Source organism: Lissotriton vulgaris, chromosome 1_1, assembly GCF_964263255.1.
Source record: "Lissotriton vulgaris chromosome 1_1, aLisVul1.2, whole genome shotgun sequence".
NCBI lineage: Eukaryota > Metazoa > Chordata > Amphibia > Caudata > Salamandridae > Lissotriton > Lissotriton vulgaris.
This window is the reverse complement of record NC_141685.1, coordinates 343,924,717-343,951,726: the sequence shown is the minus strand read 5'-3', so window position 1 is coordinate 343,951,726 and position 27,010 is coordinate 343,924,717. Positions and strand designations below refer to the sequence as shown.

The following is a 27,010-nucleotide window of genomic DNA, read 5'->3' as shown; positions in this document are numbered from 1 at the left end:
TCCTCTTCCTGCTTTAACATTCGCATGCTCAGAAAACATTTCACTGGATCCCCTCCGAAACAAGGAAAACAGTCACCCACGCTCTAGTCACGAGCCGACTGGACTACGGAAACACCCTCTACGCAGGTACCACCGCTAAACTCCAGAAGAAACTACAACGAATCCAAAACGCCTCAGCCAGGCTCATATTAGACATCCCACGCAACGAACACATCTCTGGTCACCTTAAAGACCTCCACTGGCTACCCGTCAATAAGAGGATCACTTTCCGACTGCTTACCCACGCACACAAATCACTCTACGACATCGGACCAGACTGCCTCAACTCTCGACTGTCCTTCTACACCCCTTCCCGCCAACTTCGCTCTTCCAGCCAAGCCTTCGCCACTGTACCTCGCATCAACAAGACCACCATGGGAGGCAGATCCTTTTCATACCTGGCTGCCAAAACATGGAACTCACTCCCCGCTTACCTTCGCCTCACCCAGAATCACCTAGCGTTCAGAAAGCAGCTTAAAACGTGGATATTTGACAAATAATCCTCCTCCCCTTCCTAAGCGCCTTGAAACCCTCTGGGTATGTAGTGCGCTATACAAATTTTATGACTTGACTTGACTTGACTTCGTGAAGATACACCAATCTACAACGATGTAGCCTCAGACTATACAAATGTAACAAAAGAAAATGCAAAAATCAAGGAAAATCCGGAAGCAATCCCACCAATTGACAGAACTGCATCTGGCTACTTTATCAACTTTGATGACTTTTCCGATGATCCAAGTGAACATGGAGACAAGCCAGCAACAAAAACTTTCAAAGAAAAAATTACCGAACTTTTTCACCAACTAAAAGAAACATATCTGATTTCCCCATGGATTGAACTATGGATTGTGTTAGGTGTACTTTTCCTCCTGCTTTGGCTCATCATGGTTTTATGCTTGGGTAAATTCATTGATGGAAAATATAGTACAATGGACACAGCAAGTCAGAACATCAACTTGGTCCTAAAGTCTCACAGATCCTCTCACATCGAGAAAAGAGAAATATCATCAGTGAACATTACAGCAAAGCCTATACCTGGTGGTATAACGTGGGACAGAACTGATTATGAATCTATGGCCTGATGGAACTCTTGCAGTATCCACACCAGTTTAAGGTTTCCTTAAGTGACTTTGTGATACCAAGTACTTTCTCTGATGATTGGGACTTTGAAAATATTAATAATATGATGCCAGATTTAGTAATGTCAGCTAAATTCACAGAACATGAATATTTGCAGGGTTCATCAAATTATGAAGAATTATACTGTTACTATCACAATGGTCATCACTATTTGCATAAATCTGCTCAACCTAGAAATGTTTTTAGTTATAATCAATGGGAACATTGTCCAACTCCGCCAAAAGGCAGCTCGAAGAAATTTTATGAGAAATTTCCATACTTCTCAGGGTTTAACAATAGTGATCCAGAAACGTTTTATTTTAAAATGTTAAACAAAACAGGAATGAAAACAATGTTGACAAATACTAAATTGATTTATTCAGAAAAATGTTATGACAAAATGTCTACATTGAAACAAAAACCATCTGGGGTACAAAAGACTGGCAGGTACAAGGTCTAGAATCATTATTTAGAGCCTGCATGATCCCAGAACAAATAATATTTCTGAATGATACCATTCAACAAACTACTTGGCTTAGCTAAGATAAAAGACTTAAACAAACTGTCTATTCCGAAGCCCATACCTGATAGTAATAGCACTACGGATGTGGAAATAGACGTATCCCATATTTTTCATCAAAACAGAACAAATCCTGATTGGAAAAAATGGTTGATCTGGCCCACAGACACAAATAACTGTCAAGATAGATTCCTGAACAAAATACAGGGGTTCAAACAGACCAGGCCAGACCCAAGATATTCCCAGAGACAACATCCAGGGATGGTTACAACATACAGTGTAGGGAAATATGCCTTGAGTGGCTACAGAAATCCACACTGGCTGAAATTAAGCAACACTTGACTTTACTTAAAGAAGGTGCTGACTTGCGAGATTTCATAATGGGACCTCGCAAACAGCGTCAAAAACGTTTCATAGCGGCCGGTATATACGCTGCATACAACGAAACTTGGAAAGTAATGCAAATTGAAACAGCGGAAAAAATACGAGAAATTGATCGTATAAATCTGGAAAAATCACTTTCTGTAGTGGACAATGGGTTAACGACTCTGTCCTCCAGAATATATTCACTGGACAGTATTGTATCATCTGCCTTTGATATAATAGAGCAAGACTTGCTAATGTTACAACATGGTCAGTCCCAATTGCGTTCAGGCTACGTGCCATGGTGTCTAATCAACATAACGTCATTATTTTCTATCTTTAACCTTACTGATAAACAAATCAGTTTGGCACAAAAAGGAGCAGACTATACGATTCTGAGCATTGAAAAACTTGAGAGATTACCATTGACAATGTCAGAGAGACCTGCCATAGAATGGATAATACACTGAACAATTACAATTCCGATAACAACTTTCCGGTTTAAATATTGCCAAGAATATATACTAGCAGGCCAGTATGAAAGGTTGGGTAAAGGATACATCAAATCAACCTGGGATTTACCTTACACACACAAATGTTATAGTGAAGGAAAAAAGGAGGTATTCCTTAGTGGTAACAATTGCTAAAAATCACTAAGCGGTACACTTCTGTGTCAAGGTATTAACTTGCATGGAGCTTGCGAAGGGTCTTCAAATAACCTTTCATGTCACCTGCAAGCCACTCCTGCAACACAGATAGAGCCATTTTCAGACAGCTACCCAACGGCAGCTACGTTCTAATAAATGACCACAGCTGTTGTGGAATGGTGCCAGGAGAGTGCTATCTTGTAACTGTTACTTCCAGGGTGGTTTGCTGTATGCAAGTATTGTATCCAAACAGCAATCCAGACATGGAGACGGCAATATGGCCTTATGTGAATATCTCTTCTATTCGAATTTATACTTTAAGCAGAATGAATTCTATTCTTTTACAGACTACTGTGCCTCTGACCTCGTCCAAAGAAACCTATGATCTGCAAGTTGCAAGGACAGAAGCAGAGATACATACCCTTTTATCGACAAATTGCCCCGTGCATTTCGTAGAAATGTTAAGTCAAATTTTAAACATGTCTGATACCAGTGGCATCGCACATGTATTTGAGACAATTTTTTCAGGACTGTTAACACCCTTTGAAACAGTTCTGGGCATCTTCCCGAATTTTGTCCATTCTGTCTTTGCCGGCCTACCTTTAATTTTGGGACTCGTGGCAGGTATTTTATTTTTGTTCCTTCTGCTCCGATATGGCAAGCCAAGCCACAGACAAAACTCCAGCAACGATGGAAGGAACGATCTTAGCAATACGCTACCGAGAAAAAATCACTAAGGTCCTCGGATTAGCCCGGCTAAGAGATCTGAGTGCAACTTGGTTTCTTTCATTCAGACCAATCTGGCAGGATTGCATCTTACCTGTGCTTCGATGTCTGCTATGCGGAGAAGAATGCGTGTTGGACGTCTGTCTTACACTACCATCAGCAGTACCAATGGATATCAACGCTTTGCTTTGTCCGGTAACGACTCATGCAACGTGTTGTCCCCAGTAGCTACCTATTCTGATGATGGCATTCGTTGAGACTTCACTATTACGAGTAGGTGGCGGTGAAGTACAAGAGGAAAGCAGCACCAAACAGGTACAACCTTCTGTGAGCATTGCTGATCCAAACATCGATGATAGCAATCACGCTCCAAACTGCACAGTTACAGCATTTTCGAACTTGGTCGAACTTTCACCTGATGTTGTAGACCAATTTTTTCCGAGCCTGTCTGATATGATGTTCTCCCCTGAACAACGAGAATAACTTTTAAAAACAAAAAGCACACAGCGTTCCCTGAACTCTGAATTCGGCCTTCAGTTTTGTTAAACAAAGCTACTGAAAACAATTCAATTGTTATTCAATAGAATATTTTTTCTCCCCCTGAAAGCGAAATTATTTTTCTTTCACTTCAAAAATATTTACCCTTTTTCTGGCACATGGTACTCTGCTTAAACTAGAACTATTCTTAGAGAACAGAGCTTCTATTTTTAGAGACGTTAGAGACAATATTTACCTTAGCCTCTAGCACATTTACAGTATATATAAATATGTGATGAAATGGTCTCGACCTTCTTTTCTGTATACAGAGCCATTTCATGTGTAATTTTCGTAATTCTGATATATATATATGCATTTAATTGAATGATAACCCTGCTTGAAAAGCGTACAGTACCAATACTCATTTTTTGTGTATACACCATACACCATTTCAAATGCAATTTATGTATTTTGAGGTGGGTTGGAAAACACACATGCATCGTTATATGTTTATATTGCTTATTATTTAGTAATGATGGACATTAATACGTGGAGTGGGTGTTGTGTTTCTATCTAGGACCCTAATTCGATATTCCTGATTCATGCCCTTATGTGGTTATAACAAATATTATCCTTATAAAGGCAAAGGAATCATATCCATATTTAGTAATAGCCCATGCAGTCCAAATACGGCAAGGCTACTCCCATAGACTCCTAGAAAGAACAACGCGTTCTTTAAACAAACCTAGCCTCCAGAAGCCCGGGAATTCCCCCTGCTTTTGTTTTGATTTGCACAAGAACTCCTGGAGTCCAGAAAGAACTGTTATTTCTTAGTGACGTCTTATGTCCAACCTTACGTCAAACCCGGCACCTTTCAGGTATAAATATACCAACGTTGCCTTAAGCAAACACACGGTGGTTGGGAGCAGAGCGACGTTCTACTTGCCCAGGAGCCCAGCTGTTATGAGAGCCGAAGGAAACTGCCGCTCCCTTTGACGCACTGAGAGAGACGCTGTCTTTTTCTCCAGCCGAGAAAATCCAGCTCCGGTGTTCCCAAGTTACCCTCGCGGGTTGCTGGGAGATCGAGTCCTGAGAAGCGAGATACAAGACCTCCTTCATTCTATAACCAAGGTACGGAGCTGATTAAACCCTTAGAGAGAATTCTTGATTCAGATCCTTGGCAAAAAGAAACCTAACTTAACTTAAGACTGCAACTTACTTACTCCTTCCCACGTATTAGGCTTGGGTCAGGTACACCGGGGAAGGCGTATCTTAGAAGCACCAGTTGAGTTCGTTAGTCAATGTTTTTATGTATGTATATATTTTATCCATTTTAAAGTATCATATGGCTAAGAAACCATATCAATGCTTTTACAGTATTATTTCATAATACTACTTTTACTGTACGTACTTTACTTTATGATAAGTATTGCAATTGTGGCAATTCATTTCTCTTGCATGAGAAAGAGGACTGCTCAATAAAATAACACCTTTTATGGAAAACGCCCATCTCTCTATTTCTCTGCACACTGGTGAAATTAAGCATGCACGATTGACTAGGTGAAATAGTTGCCTATTGTTTTCACACGACTCTAGAGATACACTCTTTATTCTGAGGGAGCAAAGTTGTCATGTTATATGGTTGTCAGAAGCTAATCCCTTCTTGTGTGAGTCAGGGAAGTTAACCCCTCCCTATTCATTCGAGAAAGTTAGTGACCTCTGAGCTAGCTGGAAAAACTAATTAAGTCTAACTCAGTCAGTAGAGACCTAGATGACCTCAGTCCTACGTCTACACTGCTGTTTATGTTATTCCAATGCGCAGAGCCTATTGGGAATATAGGACCTACACTACAGTTCAGACGCAGAGGTGGCATTCTCCTGGGGACAAAAGAAAAATCTCCATTCCTCCATAGTCACACAACCTGGAATCAGTGCAGTTGGTAGGATAAAGAGCGTTTCCTTGGCGTCCCCGATGTCTGTAGCACAGCGTTGAGAGCGGGGACAGCTTGAGACTCGCAGAAGGCAGGCAGGCTGAGCAAGGCAGTCAGCCCCCCCTACAGTGGCAAGAAACATCTCTGCAGCCTGTGAACACTGCCTGAGGAGACGCCTGGCCAAAGAAACTATACACAGCCACACAACTGGGGTGCATTGACACTCTGACCTGGTGAGGGAGGTGTTTCTGGTCTAACGGAGAATTGCACGAGGTCCCCAAGATACTGACGGGGGAAGGGTGAAGATTGTGGTAGGAAAGCTGGGAATCTAGGGAAATTAGTGCACACCCCGAGGGAGTCACACGTCCAGTGAGTGTTCACCCCCCCCCCTCGATGAAAATCATTAATCCAAGGGACCCCCTATATCTTCTATATGTGCCCATTCTTTTGTGGTGAACTGCTGGATAGGGAACAGCTACATGCTTGAACGTAAACTGCACAGCAAATGATCGGTCTGACTAGACTCCCTTGTGCCAGTTGGGAATGGTGCACAAAGACCCCAAGCAGAACCAATTACATTTTGAAACCCTTACAAAGACGGCTACTCGGCAACCCACTACAATGGCCGCAGAAGCTACTGCTGGCGCCACTGGTGGCGCTGCACCCCCAGGTAATTTGCACCCCCAGATATTTTGTGTGGGCCTTCGCTCCCAGCCCTTCAGCGGGAAACCACAAGGAAGTCCCGAGTACAGTGCTGAGGGTCCTGGGCCGACTGGGGGCAACTGTGTTCTTCATGGGGGTGAGACCGATCTGGGCATCTCCGTTTGGCAAGCTTCTTGGAGGAAAGGGAACCCCATGGGCATGCAACTGATCGCCAATAGGCTCCATGGACACTGGATCACTGAAGGGGCAAGACAGTCCCATGCCTGACTCCAAGATGGCTGCCATAGTGGTCCCCTCCACGTTGTGTTACTTCCCTGGGACAATAATTAGAAATTGACCAGACCTTGAACCTATCCCCTAGCCTGCGGAACTTATCCAAGCCTGTGGAGACCAAGCGATTTGGCAGATGCCCGGTGGAGCTACCAGACAGCTTAAAGAGGAGATTGGTTGTGGACTCCCCCCCTGCCATCACCTACTTAGCCGGACCTTGGGCAGATTTTCCCTTTGTCTCTATGTCATATCTTCTTCCTCCTACCCCTTTACCCTATCCCCTTACCCTTCCTCGCTCCATCCACCTTGTCCCCTATGTTCTTTAAATGCTTTTCTTGATACTTATCTAACTCTAAACTGATGTAAATTGCAACATTATTGTTTCTCATGTAAAGCGCTCTGATTCCTTTGGGTCAAGCCAGAGCTATACAAAACTCATTTATTAAATATGTTCCCATTTAGTACTCTTTCTCTCTTTGTCTACTTGCATAGCTCCTATCCCCTCTCCCGTGAATCTCTTCCCTTGCCTGCTACTCTGCTTAGCCCCCTGTACTTTGTGCCCTTTGACTAAGCACTCCTTTACTCCTTGTTGGGGAAAGATCCAATTTTTATACTCTGGAGTCTCAGCAAACCCGCTGAGAGAGTCCACTGCGCCAAGGGAGCCACTCACACTTGAGGTATGGTATGGCGCCCCTTGCTAAAGCACCCCCTCTCCCCTTTTTGGGAAAGGATCCAGTATGTAGGCCTTGGAGTCTCAGAGACCCCTCTGAGAGAGTCCACTGCGTAAAGGGAGCCTCTCGCAACAGAGATAGGGAAGTGATACCACTTCCCCTGGGATCACAGTTTACTGGACTTTGGATGTTGCTTTAACTCTTCTAACGGTTTGTGTCCCCATCACCCTCCCCTCTTCTTTCCTGCCTTCATTATCTGTCTACTTCCCCTGCTCCTATCCCCCTCCCCTGAATCTCCCCCCTTGCCTGCTTTTCCCCTTACTTATTTGTGCTTATTGTTTATCTCGACCTTACAAGTAACTTTGTTGCCATGCTCTTAGAACTGTGTAACCTTGGTAACGATGTAACCTGTAACTATGATCGGATTCTCATGTAACGCGCTCTGATACCACCGATTCTAGCCAGCACTATATAAAACCTTTAAAATAAATAAATAAATAAAATAAAATAATGCTGTGCACACAAGTGTAGCACATTCCGTGCTACAGCAGGAGCATTTTATCATTAAGGGCACCATTGTTGTGTATAAGTGATTCTCTCTACGCAAGGGCATTGTTGAGGAGCACCTATTTTGCATTTTTAAAGTAACTTCCAAATGCTAGTAACAAGGGCTCACAGCCATACTGAGCCTACCAGCGATTTTATGCTTTCCAGTATGTTTTGACAAAGAGAACATTGCTACAGTGAACTGTTTCCACTTAAGAACATTTCTAAGAAACGATTAATTGTGTATGTGATTTTTATGTCATTTTGATCTGCCTGATCTATATAAAGTGATTTATATTTTTATAAACAACTTGTGTAGCGTCCATTTGTGGTGTTTCACTATATTACTGTGAGTGTTGGTACAAATACTTTACACATTGCCGTGGGAATTAGCCTGTCTGCTCGTGCCAAGCTACCGAAGGGGTGAGCAGGGTTTATCAACAGTGTGTTTCCCCTTACCCTGACTAGAAGTAAGGGTCCCTATTTGGACAAAGGTACCAAACTCTGCCAACTAGAGACCCCCAGATCTAACACCTAGATAAAGCACATTTTCCATTTTTAGGTTTGTGGTTAGGTTGGGCACCAAGCCACTCAAAGAGATGATTACTATCTACAGAAGTAACATTGGAGCCGGAATCTGGGCGTATTCAAACGTGGATTTGATCCCGCAAGCTGATAATAGGTGCTTGGAAAAGGTGTCTGCAGTTCCCCAAAGTTGTTTATTTGAAAAGTGGCGTAAGCAATACTAAAAATTCATGCGCTCCCCTCCAGCTGTGGAGAGCTGTGTGGATTAAAGAGGTGGCTTCATTGAAAAGGAAGATTGTGATTGTTTGTATCAGGAGGAAACACTAGAAATCCCCTGGTTGAAATATATTAGGAGGTTATGTGGGAGTATTATAATGCCTGGAGTGTTTGAGAATCCAGAGTCCCAGAGAGATATAACTTAAAGGGACCTCACTACTATGATCTGCAAGGTGAGAAAAGAAGAGAGGGAATTAAGAGAATCACGCAAAGCTTCCGTGGTGGCTCACAGCCCTCTATTAATTAACAGTCTCAGGTCTACAGCCCTGTCTTAAGGTACAGAATGTTTATCATAGGCTTTTATTGATTATATTTAGGCTGCATACTTTTTATTATGAGCATATTTTTAAATATGATAATATTTCCTTTAGGCAATTATCTCCCTTCTCATGTTACAACTTTTCAGAGCAATGTACACTTCAATTGCTTTTTTCTGTGATTTTTTTGCTGTGATTCGAAAAAGATATGTAATAACGTTGTTAAGACCTTTACATTGTGTACAATGTAGGCTGGCTTTGTTATTTTTACAGCAATTGAATTCTCGACATGCTTGTTTCTCTATTGGGAAATGTTTATGCAAGTTGGGAAAATAATGAAGAAGGGTATTATTGCACTGTAGGGCGGGTAATACATTTATGGGCTGTATGTTTTTATTGTAGTTTTTAGTACTGTTCAAATTGATGCCTGTACAAGCTGCGGGGCAGGGGCGTCAGTTGTGCATGCCTTGGATATGATATTGTAAAATGAGGTATGCAGTTTTTAATTGTTATACAATTTTTTTTAAATTCTGCTGATGCCTTTTATGGTTTAGTAAGTTGAATAAAGTTATATTTAATTTGTTGTGACAATGTAATTAATATTTCATTTGCATCCGAGTTTCCTAAATGAGAAACGTGTTGAATTACGTAAATGTGAACATTCCAAACTCTTTTTACTTGGGAAAGGTTGTGCTCATTAGTAAGGATCAGGTGTGTGTGTGTAAATAAACGTTTAATGCTTGATCAGAATGGCCCTGGGGTCCTTGCAGAGATTATGGAATGTAAGATTATACTGCAACTTCTCAACCAGAGAGTAAACTGCTGTAGCTGCTTTGGGGCTTATTTACAGGCCCCTTTCGCTAGCCGTACGTCACTTTTCCCATGTTAAAAATGATGCAAAAGTGGCGCAAGGGGCTTGTAAATCTGCCCCTTAGTGTCTTCTGTTCACAGGTGCGTGTAGACTAGGGTGACCATCCGTCCGTAAATTTCACATACTGCCCGTAATTTGGGCCTTTTTTCCGTTGTCCGTCTTTCAAGGACGCCTTTTGTCCGTCATTCCAGCGAGCTGCCCCCTGCAAGCAGCCTGGGAGTTCTGTAACTCTCACTGCAGGGTCCAGCTCGCACTTCGGCTGCGATAAGTGGCCTGCAGCAGCCCCTCCCTGACCCAGCAGAGGCTGCTATTGGCCTAATTATCACATACAGAATGATAATGGGCCAGTGACAGCATTTGCTGTGCCTCCTCCTACACTCACAGCTCTTTGCATGGATTGATCAAGTGTGCAGCAGTATTGCTCATTGGGTGTCACCAGCTACCACTGCGATACCACTTTCATTTTAAGGGGGTCCATAAATGGCTTCTGTTAATCAGGGGCCAGTGGAGCTTTAAATACTCTTGTTTATGCTGTACCTCCTACAGGCCCCTTTTAGTTTGTCCTTGAGGGGTGTAGTGGAACTACTTACTGCTCAGCAGATGACGGCAGAGGGGAGGTATGAATGAAAAGTGAAAGTGTTACTGTGGATTTTGTCACAAAAGCGTTTTTAGACAACAGTGTGGTTGTAATGCTGATAGATCTCAGAATGGCAACCATGGAAAACAGGCTATGATGTACTGTGATAAGTATTCAAATCCACATAAAAAGGAACTCTGAAGCGAGGCTTTCCTGTTTATGTTATTAAATGTCCTGCTTTTTATATCCACTGTGTTGTTGGGCACTACTGCTTAGGGAACAGCTCTGGGCTGTAGAAACAGGTCTCCTGAGGCCACACACATGGACTTTCTTTTTGTTTTATTTCAAGTCATTTTTATTGAGTTTTCCAAAAATGAATGACAATGAATGACAATTTCACTACTGTTCGGCGGTAATTGTCATTGTTTGACACACATGGACTTTTACATAGATTTGATACTAGGTAGGAGCACTGTCCTTATAAGTGGATAACGGTAATTACAATCAGTTCCATAACAATAAGCAACTGTTATTTGTCGAGAACGCCAAGAGGCAGCCTCGAGGGTGAGCGTGCAGTACACAAATAAAGGTAATATTGTGTTAACAATATATAAAAAACAATGATAACTATCAGATGCCTGTGATGGCAGAATTAACCCTCTCAGCTACTCTATGTGAACGGATCTTTATTATTTGCACATGATTTTATCATCTAATCATTTGTTAAGTAAGAGCTTCACAGTCCTTATTATTCAGCAGAAACAAACAGTGTTAGTTATCTCCTATGCACTCTCCTGTCAAGTCTTAACTAATGTACGCATTTATTTGCTTGATAAGTTGCAACAACTCCAAAATGCAGCCGCTCAGATAATTTCTTCCAATAAGCAACAGCTATTATTAAAGGAACGCACACAATTAAATCACTCTGTATAGTACACATTGCCATCTGGGCTCAATTATTTCCTTTTTTCCAAGTTTTAACATGTATAAACCTCAGAAAGCACTGCAGACCGCAAAAAACATGTTGCACTCTGTGTGAAGATTCAGACCAACTAGGCAGAGTGGACATACATTTTCATTTTCTGTGGCCTGAAATGGAATGCTTTCTGCAGCCTATTTGGAATCTTGGAGTTCTGACTGTGTTGAAAGGTAGGCTCAAAAGCCAGCTCTTTGAGCAAGCATGTCACCTTACTTAATTCTTTTAACACACTGCACCTGTTTAATATCGCTGGTAAAGAAATCATGAGGTCAGTCTCTGAAGTAAGTGCGCTTTATAAGCATCCATGGAGTAACATGTTGCCTAAAAGAATAAATAAACTCTAAAAAGGTAGAAAAAATATTCCTGGCTCAGGTAATAATCTTTAATGCTCATGCTGAAAACCAAGAAAACTTTAGATAGAACAAAGTGATACCAGCAACTGGATCAATAACATGACCCCAGCTGCCCTCAAGTGCTTGCCATTGCACTACCATCCTTAAAAAAGTGGCACTTATAGATAGCAAGTTTTGAATCGGCTGCAGATGTAACCATCTCTGTAGTATTGTTAGAGTAAAATATTTAGAAAGGTAATTAGGCGTCAGACCATGCTGTGCTTTCCATACAATGCATAGTACCATCATATTAGTCTGGGACGTCACTAATAGCAAAGACAAAGCCAGTGGCGGTTGGTGACATTTGAAAGTGGTAGCCTTACACAAACAGGTTCAACAAAATGTGCTTATGTTAACCTGATTAATGATATGGTGTTATATAGCCTGCACCACATATGGAATTGTGTCATGAGCTTGCGCAATATAGCTTCTATTATCCCACTGATATTCATTTTATGATACATGAAAGGGTGAAACGCTGAACGGCACCAGCAAAGTGTCTGAAGTATTACTTGCAGGTTATTATGTAAATCACTGCAGCATGTGCTCAGCTATCTTACCGAATAGAAGTAACACTGTGGAATGTTTATATTGGTATGCGTAATGGGAAGCTAGAGTACTCACTGCCTTGTTTCCTTAACCCTTTCGCTGCGGTGGCTATTCCGCCGCAGCGCTAACGGTCGCGGGGGGGCGCGCGGGTGAGCTGCGCGGGTGACAGAACCGTTCCGTCACGGCTCACGGGTGTGCTGTGCTCATGACGGAACGGTTCCGTCACGGCCCCGCCCGCTCAATTAAACGCACCGCGCAGGCGCAAAATCAGCACCGCGCAGGGGCGAAATCAGCGCCGCGCAGGCGCGGCGGCCGGGCCGTGACGGAACCGTTCCGTCATGAGCACAGCTCACCCGCGAGCCGTGACGGAACGGTTCCGTCAATAGCCTCGAAGAGGTTAATTATGTTATTTTTACTTATTTCACTCTTCTTTATATTTTGAAGTTGTTGTTGCCTATCATTCTGATGCCTACTTTTGTGTGGCTACATAAAGAAGGCGGATTAACATAAGGAATGATGTAAGGTAGTCTATCCCACGTTGCATCTAGCGTATCCCACTAGCAAAAGGTGTGTAAAGGCATCACGTACAAAGCACTTTTGCGATTCACAAAATTGAATGCCTGTGTGGAGTAAGGGAGTTGTGAACAGAGAATATTAAGGATAATGTAGATCAATTATGTCACTGTAGGAATGGTTCTGTAGGTTTGTCGGATTGACAGTTCTCTGGATAGTTCTTTGCATGTACAAGAGTTAGTGTGCGTTTGTTGTGAACAGAGTATTTTAGAATGATCTGGAGAATTCACTTACCGTAAGGTTCTGTTCAGAGATGTGAGATTGCAGGAGGCTGGGGGTGCATTGAAGGAGAGAGCACAGGGAGGAGGGACTGCAGGACTAAAGCACTGGCGTCGAAGGATACCACAGGAGGCTGATGGTCCGGAGAGAGCATCAGGAGGAGAGGGAGCATGCGAGCAATGCAAAGGTGTCAAACGATACCACAGGAGACTACTAGCACACAAACAATGTGCTGGAACCAAGGGTCACAGGCAGAACAAGGGGTTGACTGCCTGGGAACTAGGTGGAGATAAGGGAGAACGCAAAAACAGTAGGACCTGGAAGGAGGGAAGATAGAGCAGAGACAGACAGGCAGCCATATCAGACAGACTAACAGCTATGTGGTTATACTGAATAAGCAGCTCCCACGTCATTATCATATGAAATCTGTTTATTGATGCAGTAACTACACGTTCCCAATTGGTTTATTAACCTTTTTGCTTTCTCCAATATTCTTGAAAAGGCACCATTTGCCCACTCTTTTTTTAAACTTTTCTTGGGAGAGAAAAATCCCCCCAATGACGTTCAGGGTCGCTGCGCTCGCCACAGGGCACTCATCACGAACTTTTACGCCACACCACTTGCAAATGTCACAAGCCGCCACTGCTCCTGCCAGAGCCCAGGGCATTGCAAACAGTTTTTGTTTATGGTCTCCTGTCACCTCACCAGGGATCAAGCTCTGCGGGGTGGAGGTTTCATTTTGGGTCATGTTACCCAGGTGCATCTAATTTGCAAACGCCGGTATATAAATTTCAATTTCAATCCGGCACACAATAGATGCAGTGCAAAGTTCTCTCAATCTAATATAAACTTATTTTGACTTGTACTTATGTAGGTTGCCTATCTACTTATGTAATATTGTGCGACCTCCTCTGATGTTTCTGTAACATGTACCTTTTGTCCCAAATTTTTGTCCTGAATTCCGACCTTCTGTCCTGATTTTTTGTCCTGTATTTTGACCCTTTGTCCTGAATGTTTACACTCACTGTCCTAAATTTGCACCCATGCCAGTTGGTCACCCTAGTGTAGACTGGGGGACCAACAGCTGTGCGCACTTCCTTTGGGTTTTACCAGGTAGGTGTTTCCTACCGGGTGCCTGTGCAGTTAGAGAGAGGAGATAGGTCGGGTCTGAAAAACCAATTCAATGATGTCAGAAGCTGGAACAAACCACCAAGACAGGAGTTTGACGGTCCAGTAGTGAAGAGTGCAGCGTAAAAACACGTATGAGCAGATTTACAAGTCCCTTGCGCTACCCTTAAGTCACATTTTCCATGTGAAAAATGACGCAAAAGTGGCGCAAAGGGCTTGTAAATAAGCCCCTGAAGATCTAAAATGCATTGTTAGGTGCCGAGTTCCTAATAAGTTGAATCTCCATTCTGTCTACTTGCTGTTCCGGTGTTGGAGACACTGCTGGGTTAATAATATGAGCCTCCCCGTTGTGCCTGACAGGTTGGGTGATCCCTGCATAAACAGCGGCTCTAAACATACATATGCTGGGGGCAGAGGAGGTGACAGCGGTCAGCCCCACGGGCTCTGCACCGTTCCAAGTGTGTTCAACTGGACTTTGACAAATGCAACGTAACTGTGGACTTACCCATATCCCGACGACCAGAACAAAGACGAAATACGCCACCACCACGATGATGTCCGGAGTGCCCAGCGTCTTCTTCTCCACCCCGGTGCCGCCGGGCGGGACGTTGGGCGCTGCGGTGGTGCTCTCCATGGCCTCGAGCGAGCTGTGAGCGGAGGTGCCTTCCCGGGTGGACTTTGATGCACTTCTTCGCAGCCTTCTTCTAATTATTAACCGATTCCTGCCAAAGAAAAAGAATCATCATCAAGTAACAAAACAATCAATGCTAATTTGAGTAATTGCTTAGGTTCAGAGACCGAGAAAGTGGTTATATAAGGTGTGTCTCCAATCAGAAGTGAATACACGCGTTAGCATGAAGAGCAGTCGGCTGTGAGCGCTCGCACAGTTCACACAGAGCCTCCTGTATGAATGTATGAATACAGAGTAAAGCCAGACTCGGCGCATTGCGCTTTAGAGCACTGTTGCGCGCACAGAGGCGCGGGGGAATCCTCCCAAACACAGAGAGGCGGGGGAATCCTCGCAAACATAGGTAGCTCAGATAATAAGGTGTGGACTGCGCCGGGGGAAGGTTTGCTTTTCTTCGAGGGGCGAGTCATCCGGGAAGGGGTGTGGGGTGGGAAACCTGTTTGGAAAAACATAAAAGAAAGCTGCTACTTTGGAGAGACTGTGTGCTTGCTGACTATATAATTCCTGCCCGATTCTAATAGATGGCTGTGTAATGATTGGTGGACCCTGGTCCAGTCTAAATTTAGTGCTGGTGTAGTATGTACACAGTCTCATCCAATCAGGTTGTTCTGCCGCTGTCAATGAATTAGTTTCTGTGTCCAATTCGCACAAGACAGGTCCATGAATTCCCCCTCATGCCAAAAGCAGTGCAACATATTTTGTGTACCTCCATTGTCTGATGCACTCAGGCAAGCGTGCAACGCCCATTGGGCTAAAAGGGCCTTAAAAATGCATTTTGGTGTGCATTAATCCAAAATTGCGATTTGGTATTGGCTATTCGGCCATTTAGAATGGGTTGTGTAGGAAGCTGCCTCTCTATGGAGGGTACTGCAACAAAGTACACTGTGCAGAGAGTCCAGTGGGTCGCCAGTTGGTTGATAGAGTCTCAAATAGATGCTGCAAACTCCCTCTTTTGTGGCAGTGTGGCGGGCAGTTAGGCGCATCAGAGGTTAGTGCTAAGCGTTTGTTGTTCCCGCAGAGGCAATAAATGAAACACATACTCAAAGAATAAATCCGAGACCAAATAAGAAAAATAACACTTCTTTCGATATATTTTTTTAGAAACAAGACCTTAGGTCAAAGGTAAGTAGAGTTTTTGAAATCAATAATCACAGGTAAGTAAGGTGTTCAAACCTGAGTGCTTTTATGCACAATGCAATCCGATGGGAGGAGTTGTAGTGGGCCAAGGTCCAAAGTACTACCAGCAGTTATTTGTAAACCTCCCAGGTTCGACCAGGAGCATGAGGCTGGCAGGTGCAAATTATGGTGAAAGGGGACCACCCAAAATCAGGCTGCACAAGGGGACTTGTAGACAAGAATGAGGGTTCCCAAATGGAGGATTAGGTTGCATGGTGTCTTGGAGCAAGGAGGCATAGCAGGTTTGTCAGGACACAGGGCCGGGTGGCTCAGGTGCAAAGTGGTTAAGTCGGCTGGGCTAGTGCGCAAAAAATGCACCTCGCGATCAGGGACAAACAGCTGTAAGAGGAGAAATCAAGGCACCTGGGCCATTCTTGAAGTGGGTGTCAGTGATACTGATGTCCATCGATGGCTGCTCAGTCCTGGTGCAGTGGGAATCCGTACTGGACTCTCACTGTTGGTGTTTGATGCAGAGAGTACGGTACTCAGGGTTTGGTACGGCACGGCTTGAGGTTGGTCCTGGTTTCTTCACACTTGGTAGGGAGACAGATCGGACCTTCAGAGCACAAGTATTACTCCTGGTCATCTGCAGCACTGGTCGGGCCAGGGAGCCGCAAGGCAGTGTACCAGACTCTGCTTGTTGAAGAGTAGCTCCTTTACTCCAAGGGAGACTTTTATTGGTTACCCAAGGCTTTGGTAGTTCTCTAGCTTGCAGGACAAGTCACTCTGTAGCAAATGTCAAGAAAGGGCTGAGGACGACAGGGTTTGCTGTCCAAAGTCCAAAGCTCTCCTGCAGTTCTCGCTAGGCAGTGACTCTTCTTCGTACTTCTCTTGATCCGTTGAATCTGAGTTCTTGGATACAGGGGTGCTACCTAAATACTCAATATAGGGGCATTTACAGGGAGTGACAGGTAGTAGGCAATGGGCTTCCGACCTTTTGGGTGTCTACACCCTATATATGACCACTTCCTGTGGGAAGTGGTCATAACCCGGAACCTAAAATGCCAATTCCATCCAAACCAACACAGAGGAATCTGACAAGTTGGGTCCACATCAGCTGGCACACCCTATGGGTGGTGTTGGCTGAATGTGAAACACAAACAGAAAACTGCCTGAAACGACGCACTTTTCACATGCCCCCGTGGGGTGCTCTGTGCTCCACTGTAATCTAGTGCAATCAACAGTGATACCAAAAAATGTTCATACAAATTATAAACACATTTTTGTCATTTTTCAACATGTGATGAAAATCATTCAACTGAAAGCATTTGAAGTTTTCCTTTTCTTGCGTTTAATTCTTCAATCTTGGTACATTACTTCATGTACATCCATTGCTTTTATTCAGTAGGTCCCAATGCATTTCGGTATATCAATACCTTCATCAGGGGAATACTACAAACAGAATCGATACAATAACAATCATCAGAATTGCAACCAAGGGAGCCCCATGCTCCACCACATACAGTGTATTACACTCATGCAAGTTTGTCAAAACAGGTCCCTGCTTAGCTATATCTCCACCAGTGTCTCTGACAACGTAAAAAAATCACCTCTGGTGCTCAAACCCAATGTAACAAATGTAGAAAGGATACTTGACTGAATGCTATAAAGTACTGCACTGTGTCACGGTGATACAACCTGAGTAATGAAGCGGAGAAATCACCGGTTATCCTGACCGTATTTCAAACACTGAATGTCAAACAAATGCGGAAACTGGCCGCCGCCTACCTAATTAGCTGATCGGTCTCTCCCAAAGTATGGTGTCCCAGGATCTTGATGCTACAAGAAATATACGCGTCTCTGTTAGAATCCCGCTAGGAGTATACCCTCACCTCCCGACCCTTAGCGTGCGCGCAAAGCTGCTCTCACCTAGCTCTAAGTGCTCCGTAGCTAATCTCGTCGTCTTGCGTTCATACGCAATGGCTCCAACCACTCCTACATGTATTGCCTGCCGGTTCCGTGTAGACACAGAAAACGGACAGATTGGTAGCTGCTTGAACCAGAATCGGGCGCCATGTTTGCCTAGTCAAAATCAATCGGGAATGTGCTAAAATTATAACTAAACCTGTAACACGCCTACAATAGGGGCCTCCTAAATATATAAATAAATAGAAACTAAATATGATGGTGTTGTCTACCACTAAGTGAGTACTTGTTATGACAAAGTTGCTTTACAAATGATAATAACAATTTACAGTAATATTATTGGTATTATAAAAAACACGCAAATTCAATTTTGTCATTGAGTCCCTGTGGCTCTAGCGTGTTCAACCTGCGGATCCAGTATGTTTTCCTTTGCAATAATTGGCGGTTGATGTCAGCATGTACATCCTGATCAATACTTTCCAGAACTGTGAAACGTAATTGTGGGATGGTGTGTTGTCTGTCTTTCCAGTGCATTGCTAGGTTGGATTTGGGGTTCATTGTTCTTATTAGACTCTTATGTTCCGTTATGGGGACCTTAATTTTTCTTGTGGTTTTGCCCACATAAACCAACCCGCATGGACATTTTATGGCATAGACTGCTCTGCTTGTATTACAGTCTGATGTGTGTCTTAACTGTATGTGTTTGCCTGTCTGCGGATGTGTGAACACATCCCCTGTCATTACATTGCCACAATGGCCGCAGTTGTGACATTTCACCATGCCTCTATGTCGTACTGCACCTGTGTCGATCTGAGAGTGTTTCAGTATCTCTTTTATGTTCTTCGACCTGGTATGTGCAAATATTGGCTTGTCAAAAAAAACCTCTTTGAAATCTGCTTCCTGTTCTATCACTTCCCAACGTTTCAGGATGCTTTTTTTGATCAATCTACTTGATGTGGAATGTTTGATGACAAATACTTCCCTTTTTAATGTTGGTCTGACTGTTTTCACTAGCTTTCAAAGAGGTTTTTTTTGACAAGGTTTATGTGGGCAAAACCACAAGAAAAATTAAGGTCCGCATAACGGAACATAAGAGTCTAATAAGAACAATGAACCCCAAATCCAACCTAGCAATGCACTGGAAAGACAGACAACACACCATCCCACAATTACGTTTCACAGTTCTGGAAAGTATTGATCAGGATGTACATGCTGACATCAACCGCCAATTATTGCAAAGGGAAACATACTGGATCCGCAGGTTGAACACGCTAGAGCCACAGGGACTCAATGACAAAATTGAATTTGCGTGTTTTTTATAATACCAATAATATTACTGTAAATTGTTATTATCATTTGTAAAGCAACTTTGTCATAACAAGTACTCACTTAGTGGTAGACAACACCATCATATTTAGTTTCTATTTATTTATATATTTAGGAGGCCCCTATTGTAGGCGTGTTACAGGTTTAGTTTTAATTTTAGCACATTCCCGATTGATTTTGACTAGGCAAACATGGCGCCCGATTCTGGTTCAAGCAGCTACCAATCTGTCCGTTTTCTGTGTCTACACGGAACCGGCAGGCAATACATGTAGGAGTGGTTGGAGCCATTGCGTATGAACGCAAGACGACGAGATTAGCTACGGAGCACTTAGAGCTAGGTGAGAGCAGCTTTCCGTGCACGCTAAGGGTCGGGAGGTGAGGGTATACTCCTAGCGGGATTCTAACAAAGACGCGTATATTTCTTGTAGCATCAAGATCCTGGGACACCATACTTTGGGAGAGACCGATCAGCTAATTAGGTAGGCGGCGGCCAGTTTCCGCATTTGTTTGACATTCAGTGTTTGAAATACGGTCAGGATAACCGGTGATTTCTCCGCTTTATTACTCAGGTTGTATCACCGTGACACAGTGCAGTACTTTATAGCATTCAGTCAGGTATCCTTTCTACATTTGTTACATTGGGTTTGAGCACCAGAGGTGATTTTTTTACGTTGTCAGAGACACTGGTGGAGATATAGCTAAGCAGGGACCTGTTTTGACAAACTTGCATGAGTGTAATACACTGTATGTGGTGGAGCATGGGGCTCCCTTGGTTGCAATTCTGATGATTGTTATTGTATCGATTCTGTTTGTAGTATTCCCCTGATGAAGGTATTGATATACCGAAATGCATTGGGACCTACTGAATAAAAGCAATGGATGTACATGAAGTAATGTACCAAGATTGAAGAATTAAACGCAAGAAAAGGAAAACTTCAAATGCTTTCAGTTGAATGATTTTCATCACATGTTGAAAAATTACAAAAATGTGTTTATAATTTGTATGAACATTTTTTGATATCACTGTTGATTGCACTAGATTACAGTGGAGCACAGAGCACCCCACGGGGGCATGTGAAAAGTGCGTCGTTTCAGGCAGTTTTCTGTTTGTGTTTCATATTATGTCACTGACCTGAGCCGGTCAGATTAAACGACAGCACCTAAAAAGATAATAGCACTAAATTCGATTCTCTAAAAACAGGAGTGCAGAGTGTCAATTCCAAAATACATATCAGTTGGCTGAATGTGGACACACTTCTTAGTCTTCCTAATTTACTTTGCTGCCAAAAAGTGGGGTCAGAACCGGGGTGGTGGCATCTTCACTATTTGGAGAGGCCTGTTGTTGCATATCAAAATTGGCAGGGTTTTTTAAGTTTCCTGCCCTAGAATGCTCATCCTGCTGTTTAAGGGGGTGTGAACACCTCCGCCCAGAGCAGGCTTTGTTCCTGGCCTCCGAGAGCAAAGGCTCTCACCTCTGGAGGTACGAAAGCTATCTATGGTGGCTGGCTGGTCAAGACCAGCCAGTCAACACACTAAGTTGTTAGTTTTTCAGGGGCACCTCTAAGCTGCTCCTTGGGAGCATCTATTCATAAAGCCAGCAATGGCCTCAGTTTGGGTTTGTTTAGAAGACGTGCTTGGTACCAAGCACCTTGTGATGCAGTGACCCAAACAAGTAGCTAAGGAACTCATATTCACGAATGTCCAGCCCATGTTCTCCTTATGGCTTCCCTGTGCAATTGTAATATCTAAGGGGGACACATCAACTCCACATCCACTTAGGCGATTGGTCTACACATGCGTATGGTGCACCCTGCCGTAGGGATGACTTACCTATGCCACATGCAGCGCTTTGCTGACATGGCAAACAGGAGTGTGTGCCATGTCGACTCTTCAGTTTCCTCTGCACCTAGACACGCAAGATGCCATGGCAGTTTGCATGAGCTTAGCGAGGGGTCCCTTCGGTTGGCCCAATTCTTGCTGCAGCTGTTAAGGACATAGGTACCACTTACTAGGGATTTACAAGGATCCTAAAGGGGTGCCAATTGTGGAACAGTCATGCAGTTTAAAGAAAGAACACTGGCGCTGGGGACCTGGGTAGCAGGACACCAGCACACTTCCCATCAAGTTGTATCAGATACCAGGCAAAAACTGTGACTGCTGGCTGAGCCTGTGAGGCTCCGTCTTTCTTCAGACACCGGTCTCGCTGTCTCGCAGCTGAACGCAGGGCTCTCTGCTTCCTGAGCAGAGCCCCTTCCACTGCTGTCTTCCGGCCCTCGCAGGGGCAGTCTGAATTTGCAGCGTAGTCTCCTTCCGCTTCGGGGTTTTAGGCTGCACCCACAACCAGGCACAGCTGTCTGGCTTCCTCTTTGGGCCTCGTACGTGGGGTGGGCTCCTGCCCACCACTTGGCACAGCTTCAACCTGGAGCACAAACGGAGCAATGCCTCCGTTGACCCAGGCTCCCTTCTGGTTCCGCCCACTGTCAGGCGTCACTTGCCTGACTTCCTGCTTCACCGATCTTGCCGAAGTCTCTGCCAATTATGCAGGCTCCGGGTTAATAGAGCCTAAAATGTCCATCACGCTCCTGGCCCACAGGCACAGCGCTCGCCCGGCACCCACAAGCAACATCCCCCATCTAGGACTCAAAGGGGCCAGGAAGACAAATCGCTCACCACACGCTTGATGCAGATTACCCCCCTTAGGTCTAGAGGGGCAGAGCTGGGCCCAGGCAGGCCCAGAGGGGAAATCCCTTGTGGTGGTTTCTCCTGAGGCCTAGCATTTACATTCTGGGACATGTTTGGCTTGTAGAAGTGGCTGAAAAGCCTGCTCTAAGCATTGGTTTGGTCAAGCTGCCCAGCTAGGGGGGTGTTATGTACCAATGTGAGGAGAAACTCTCTGAACTGCTGAGGCACGACCACTTGCATAGTGGCACCAGGTTTGGGGTCTCTGGCCTCAGTGAACAGGACATTTTCCTCCAAGTAGGTCTGGTGGGAGCAGACGCAAGTAAGCACCCAAAACAGCACACAGACATGGGGGTCACACTCCCAATATTTATACATTGTTTTGTCTTTGTTCTTCCCTGGCACAGAGCTTGGGGAACCAGTCCCAACTGGTTCTGAGGGGTACTGAAGCACTTTGTTTACAGTACTCACGCACTCCTTTGTTAGGTTGGACTCTGTCCTCAGACACACCACAGGGGGGCAAAGCCAGAATTGAACAAGGCAGGCACAGACCTATTCAGGGTCAGGGGCTACTCCTCCCACTACTCCAAATGATAATCTGCCTATTCTACTAGCGCTGACTCACCATGCCCCTCTGTAGCCACACACCATCCCAGCCCCTGTCACGCCAGAGCCAGACATGTAATACACATCAGGCAGGCAAAGACACCTAGCACACAGAAATGCCAACTTTTAAAGAGGCATTTTTAAAATAGTGATCATAAATCTGCGCACACCATTACGCAACATTTATTATCACTATTCTAAACATACCAAACTTGACCATGCTGCTCCTCTCATCAGGAATTACCCCTGAAACACTTATCAGGGAATCCCCAATGTATTCCTAAGAGAGGGCAGCCTCACAGCATTGAGAAACTAAAATGGCTGTTTGTCAATACCGGGACATGTCACTCACTTAAGGTACATGTCCCACCTTGTACCTACAATGCACCCTGCCCATAGGGCTAGCTAGGCTTACCTTAGAGGGGACTGACATGCAGTAAAAGGGGGGTCACAGACGTGACAACCACTTTGCTTGCCAAGTCACAGTGGCAGTAAACTACGCGCACCGACCCTGCAATGGCAGAGGCCTGGGACAGGTTTGAAAGGCTACTTTGTTGGGTGGCGCAAGCAGCGCTGCAAGCCCACCATTATCATTTAAATTACTGGCCCGGGTATCTGAGATACCACTTTACAAGGGACTGACAGGTAAATTAAATACGCCAAACAGGTGTAGACCAGTCTTACCAAGTTTACCACTGAAAGCACACGCACTTTACACTGGACAGCAGTGCTAAAGTGCCCAGAGTCCTAACACCACCAACACCAGGTCAGAAAAAAGAATAGGAGGAAAGCAAAAAGTTCAAGGATGACCCTGCAAAATGGTCCAATTCCAACACCCCCGAAATGAACAAGGATGAGACTAACATTTCCCAAGGGAGCCTTCTTTCTCTAAGTGGAAGAACCTTGAAATGCCATCTGCATTGGCATGGTCAATCCCAGATCAGTGTTCCACTGTAAAGTCTATTCCCTGTAGGAATATTGACCACCTCAAAAGTTTGGGGTTTTCATCTTTCATCTGCTTGAGACATCTCAGAGGTCTGTATTTGGTTTGAATAAGGGAGTGAGAACCAAACAGGTATGATCCCAGCTTCTTCAGGGGCCAAACCACAGCAAATGCTTACCTTTCAATGGCACTCCATGGCTTTTCTCTGGGGAGTAACATCCTGCTTATAAAAGTAGCTGTCTGGTCAAGGCCATCATCGTTAGCTTGGGATAGGACCGCTCCAATCCCTTGCTCAGAGGCATCAGTCTGCACAATGAACTGTCTACAGTAGTGCGGAATTTGGGATAATGGGTGCTGAGCATATTGCATCTTTCAGGGTGTTACAATCCTTTTGACAACTAACTTCCCATTTTACCTCTTTAGGCATTTTCCTGGAGGGGAGTTCTGTGAGGGGTGTCACAATTGAGCCATATCCCCTCACAGACCTCCTGTAATACCCAGTGAAGCCAAGGAATACCCTCACTTGGGTCTGAGTGGCTGGAGCCGCCCAATCCAGAATGGTCTGAACCATTGTAAGGGTTGAACTTGGCCTCCACCTACAAGGTGGCCCAAGTATACAAGTGTGTCCTGCCCTATATGGCATTTGGCTGCCTTGATAGTGAGGCCTTCTGGGCCTGCACAACCTTGCCAAGATTGAACAGGTGATTCTGGCAGGTGGAACTATAGACAGCAATGTCATCAAGATATGCTGCACCAAAAGCTTCTAGCCAAGCAAGGTCTTGGTTCACCAACCTTTGGAAGGTGGCAGGGGCCTTCTTTAAGCCAAAGGTCATAACAGTGAACTGATAATGCACATCTGGAATTGAAGAATGCTGCATTTTCCTTTGCTCCTGGAGCCATGCCAAGCTTTCAGTGCCCTGGGTTCAAATCAAAGGTGCTGAGAAATGTGTCTGCTCCCAAATTGTCTATCAAATCATCAGCTCTGGGTATTGAGTGAACATCTGTCTTAGTGGCAGCATAGAGATGTTTTTCGCTCAACGCAAAGCCTAATTTCTGGTTTCCCATCCTTGGAGTGAGGCTTGGGGAATAAAACCCCTCGGCTAACCAAGGGGCTGTCCGAGGGTTCAATAAACCCTAACTCTAGCATCTTGCTGACTTGAGCTTTGATGATCTTCTGAACATGGTCAGACTGTTGATAGATCTTGTTTTAGACAGGCAAGCTGTCTCCAGTGTCCACATCATGGGTACACCAGTGTGTCTATCCAGGGGTTTAGGAGAAGAGAACAGCATATTGCTCCAGGACCTTTCCTGCAGTCTGCTTGCTTTTGGGTGGAGAGGGTGTCCGAATAGACCACTGCACCCACTGATCCATCTTTGAGGATGCTGGAGAGGAGATCAGGGAGAGGTTCACTCTCTGCTTCCTTATCGTCATCAGTGACCATCAACATTGTCACTTCAGCTGTTGTGGAAAAGTCTAAGGCGGTTAACATGGATGACTCTTTTGGGGCTCCTGCTAGTGCCAAGGTTATCCAAATAAGTGACCTCACCTTTCCTCTCTAGGATATGATAGGGGCCACTCCATTTGTCCTGGAGGGTCCTAGATGCCACAGGTTCCAAATTTCATATTCTCCACCCTGGTTGGAACTCCACCATGTCAGCCTTTTGGTCACACCAGAGTTTTTGAATCTCTTGGCTGACCTCAAGGTTTTTGCTAGCTTTGTATGTACTCTGCCACCCAGGAACGCAGGCCTCATTCATAATTCACAATATCTTGTTAACCTTTGAGAGGTCTCTCCCAGCCTCCTTAACCAGACTATGTGGCCCCCTCGCAGAGAGGCCAAACAGAAGTCCAAAGGGAAAATAGCTACTCTCTTCTGTGGCACCTCTCTGTAAACGAAAAGCAGGCATGACAAAAGGACATCCCATCGCTTTCTGATCTTTTTAGGGAGCCCTATGATCTTGCCTTTATTGGCCTTGTTGAATCTCTCAACCAGGCCATTAGTTGGTGGGTGGTATGGGGTAGTATACTTGTACGTAACTCCACATTCAGTCCACATGTGTTGTAGGTAGCTAGAGCTCCAGAAACCATCAGTCCGGTTTCATATGTTGTTAAAAACCAGGCAGGGCATGGAGCCATATCTCGCCTAGGTCAGCTCACAGCATGATATGTTTTTATTGGCCAGGTTTAGGTTTAGCCAATTGCATTACCCTTTGGCATCTCCATGTGGGAGGGCACGGCCTGAGGCAAGGTTACCATGCAGCTGCGACAAGAAGTCTCGGCAGGACACGCTGCATGTTTTGCTCATATTTTGCTGGCAGAGAAAGCGTTTGTTAATTCCTCTGTTGCAAATTTTGAATTTAAGCCAAGTCAGGCCAACTTTGATGTATCTCCATATGCTTCCCAACAACCAAGGTATTTTTATTGTTTTATCATTCTTGTGAGCTGCCTCAATGTTCAGATCGAGACCTGATTAACGGATGTAGTGTTTACTATGTTATTTATTATTACTATTGCATGTTGTTTATTGGCTATGAATCTGATATAGAGGATTTGTTTGTATTCTTTTATGGTGATTTATCATTCGATTAATGATTTATGATGATGAGGTAGCCAGAATTAAAAGCTTGTACCTCTGTCTCACACCACCTCTCTTTAGGAAAACTCATCCTAGAAAAGATATCAATGAGGGACTTAGCCACTGCAGGAGCAATGGTAATCCTAAGGGGAATTGCCACACAATACCCAGTAGCTTGATCTACTACTACCCAACTGAATATATTTCCTGATGCAGTTGGAAGGTCAAAGGGGCTGACAATGTCAATCTCAACCCTTTCAGAGGGTGCCCCAACCATTGTTAGTGGAATTAAGGGGCACTTTGGGTGGCCACCTGCTTTGTCCCTGGCGTGGCAGGTGGCATAGCAGTTGTAAAACTCATTTACATTCTGGGACATGTTGGCCTTGTAGAAGTGGCTGAAAAGCCTGCTCTAAGCTTTGGTTTGGTCAAGCTGCCCAGCTAGGGGGGTGTTATGTACCAATGTGAGGAGAAACTCTCTGAACAGCTGTGGCACAACCACTTGCATAGTGGCACCAGGTATGGGGTCTCTGGCCTCAGTGAACAGGACATTTTCCTCCAAGTAGGTCTGGTGGGAGCCACTGACATCTCCCTGTTCCTGTGCAGTAGATTTCTGTCTCTTGCTTTTAAGTGTATTACAGTTCTTCTGCCCTTGGCAAAGCTCTCCCTAGAGGGTCTCCCTAGGCCTAGAAGTTCTGCCACGTAAGGCACAAGTTCCAGGGGCTCAATTCCCTCTGGGGCTGACAGTTCTTCTCCCTGGTGAAAGGAGACCCGAGCCTGTGGCGGCAGAGAAGCTGGATTCCCAATCTTCTTATTTTTTCTCTTGGAGGTT

At 44.5% G+C, this 27,010-nt stretch overlaps 1 protein-coding gene across 1 annotated transcript in view; it reads right to left on the bottom strand.

Moving 5' to 3' along the window:
* Positions 1–15,083, bottom strand: part of LOC147747153 (sodium/glucose cotransporter 4-like) — a 782,848-nt gene extending 767,765 nt beyond the window's left edge. Inside the window, exon 1 of the mRNA XM_086952400.1 lies at positions 14,827–15,083. Coding sequence (XP_086808526.1) covers positions 14,827–14,955 — 129 coding nt within the window. The 5' untranslated portion in view covers positions 14,956–15,083. The remainder of the gene's footprint in view (positions 1–14,826) is intronic.
* Positions 15,084–27,010: the final 11,927 nt, after the last annotated feature.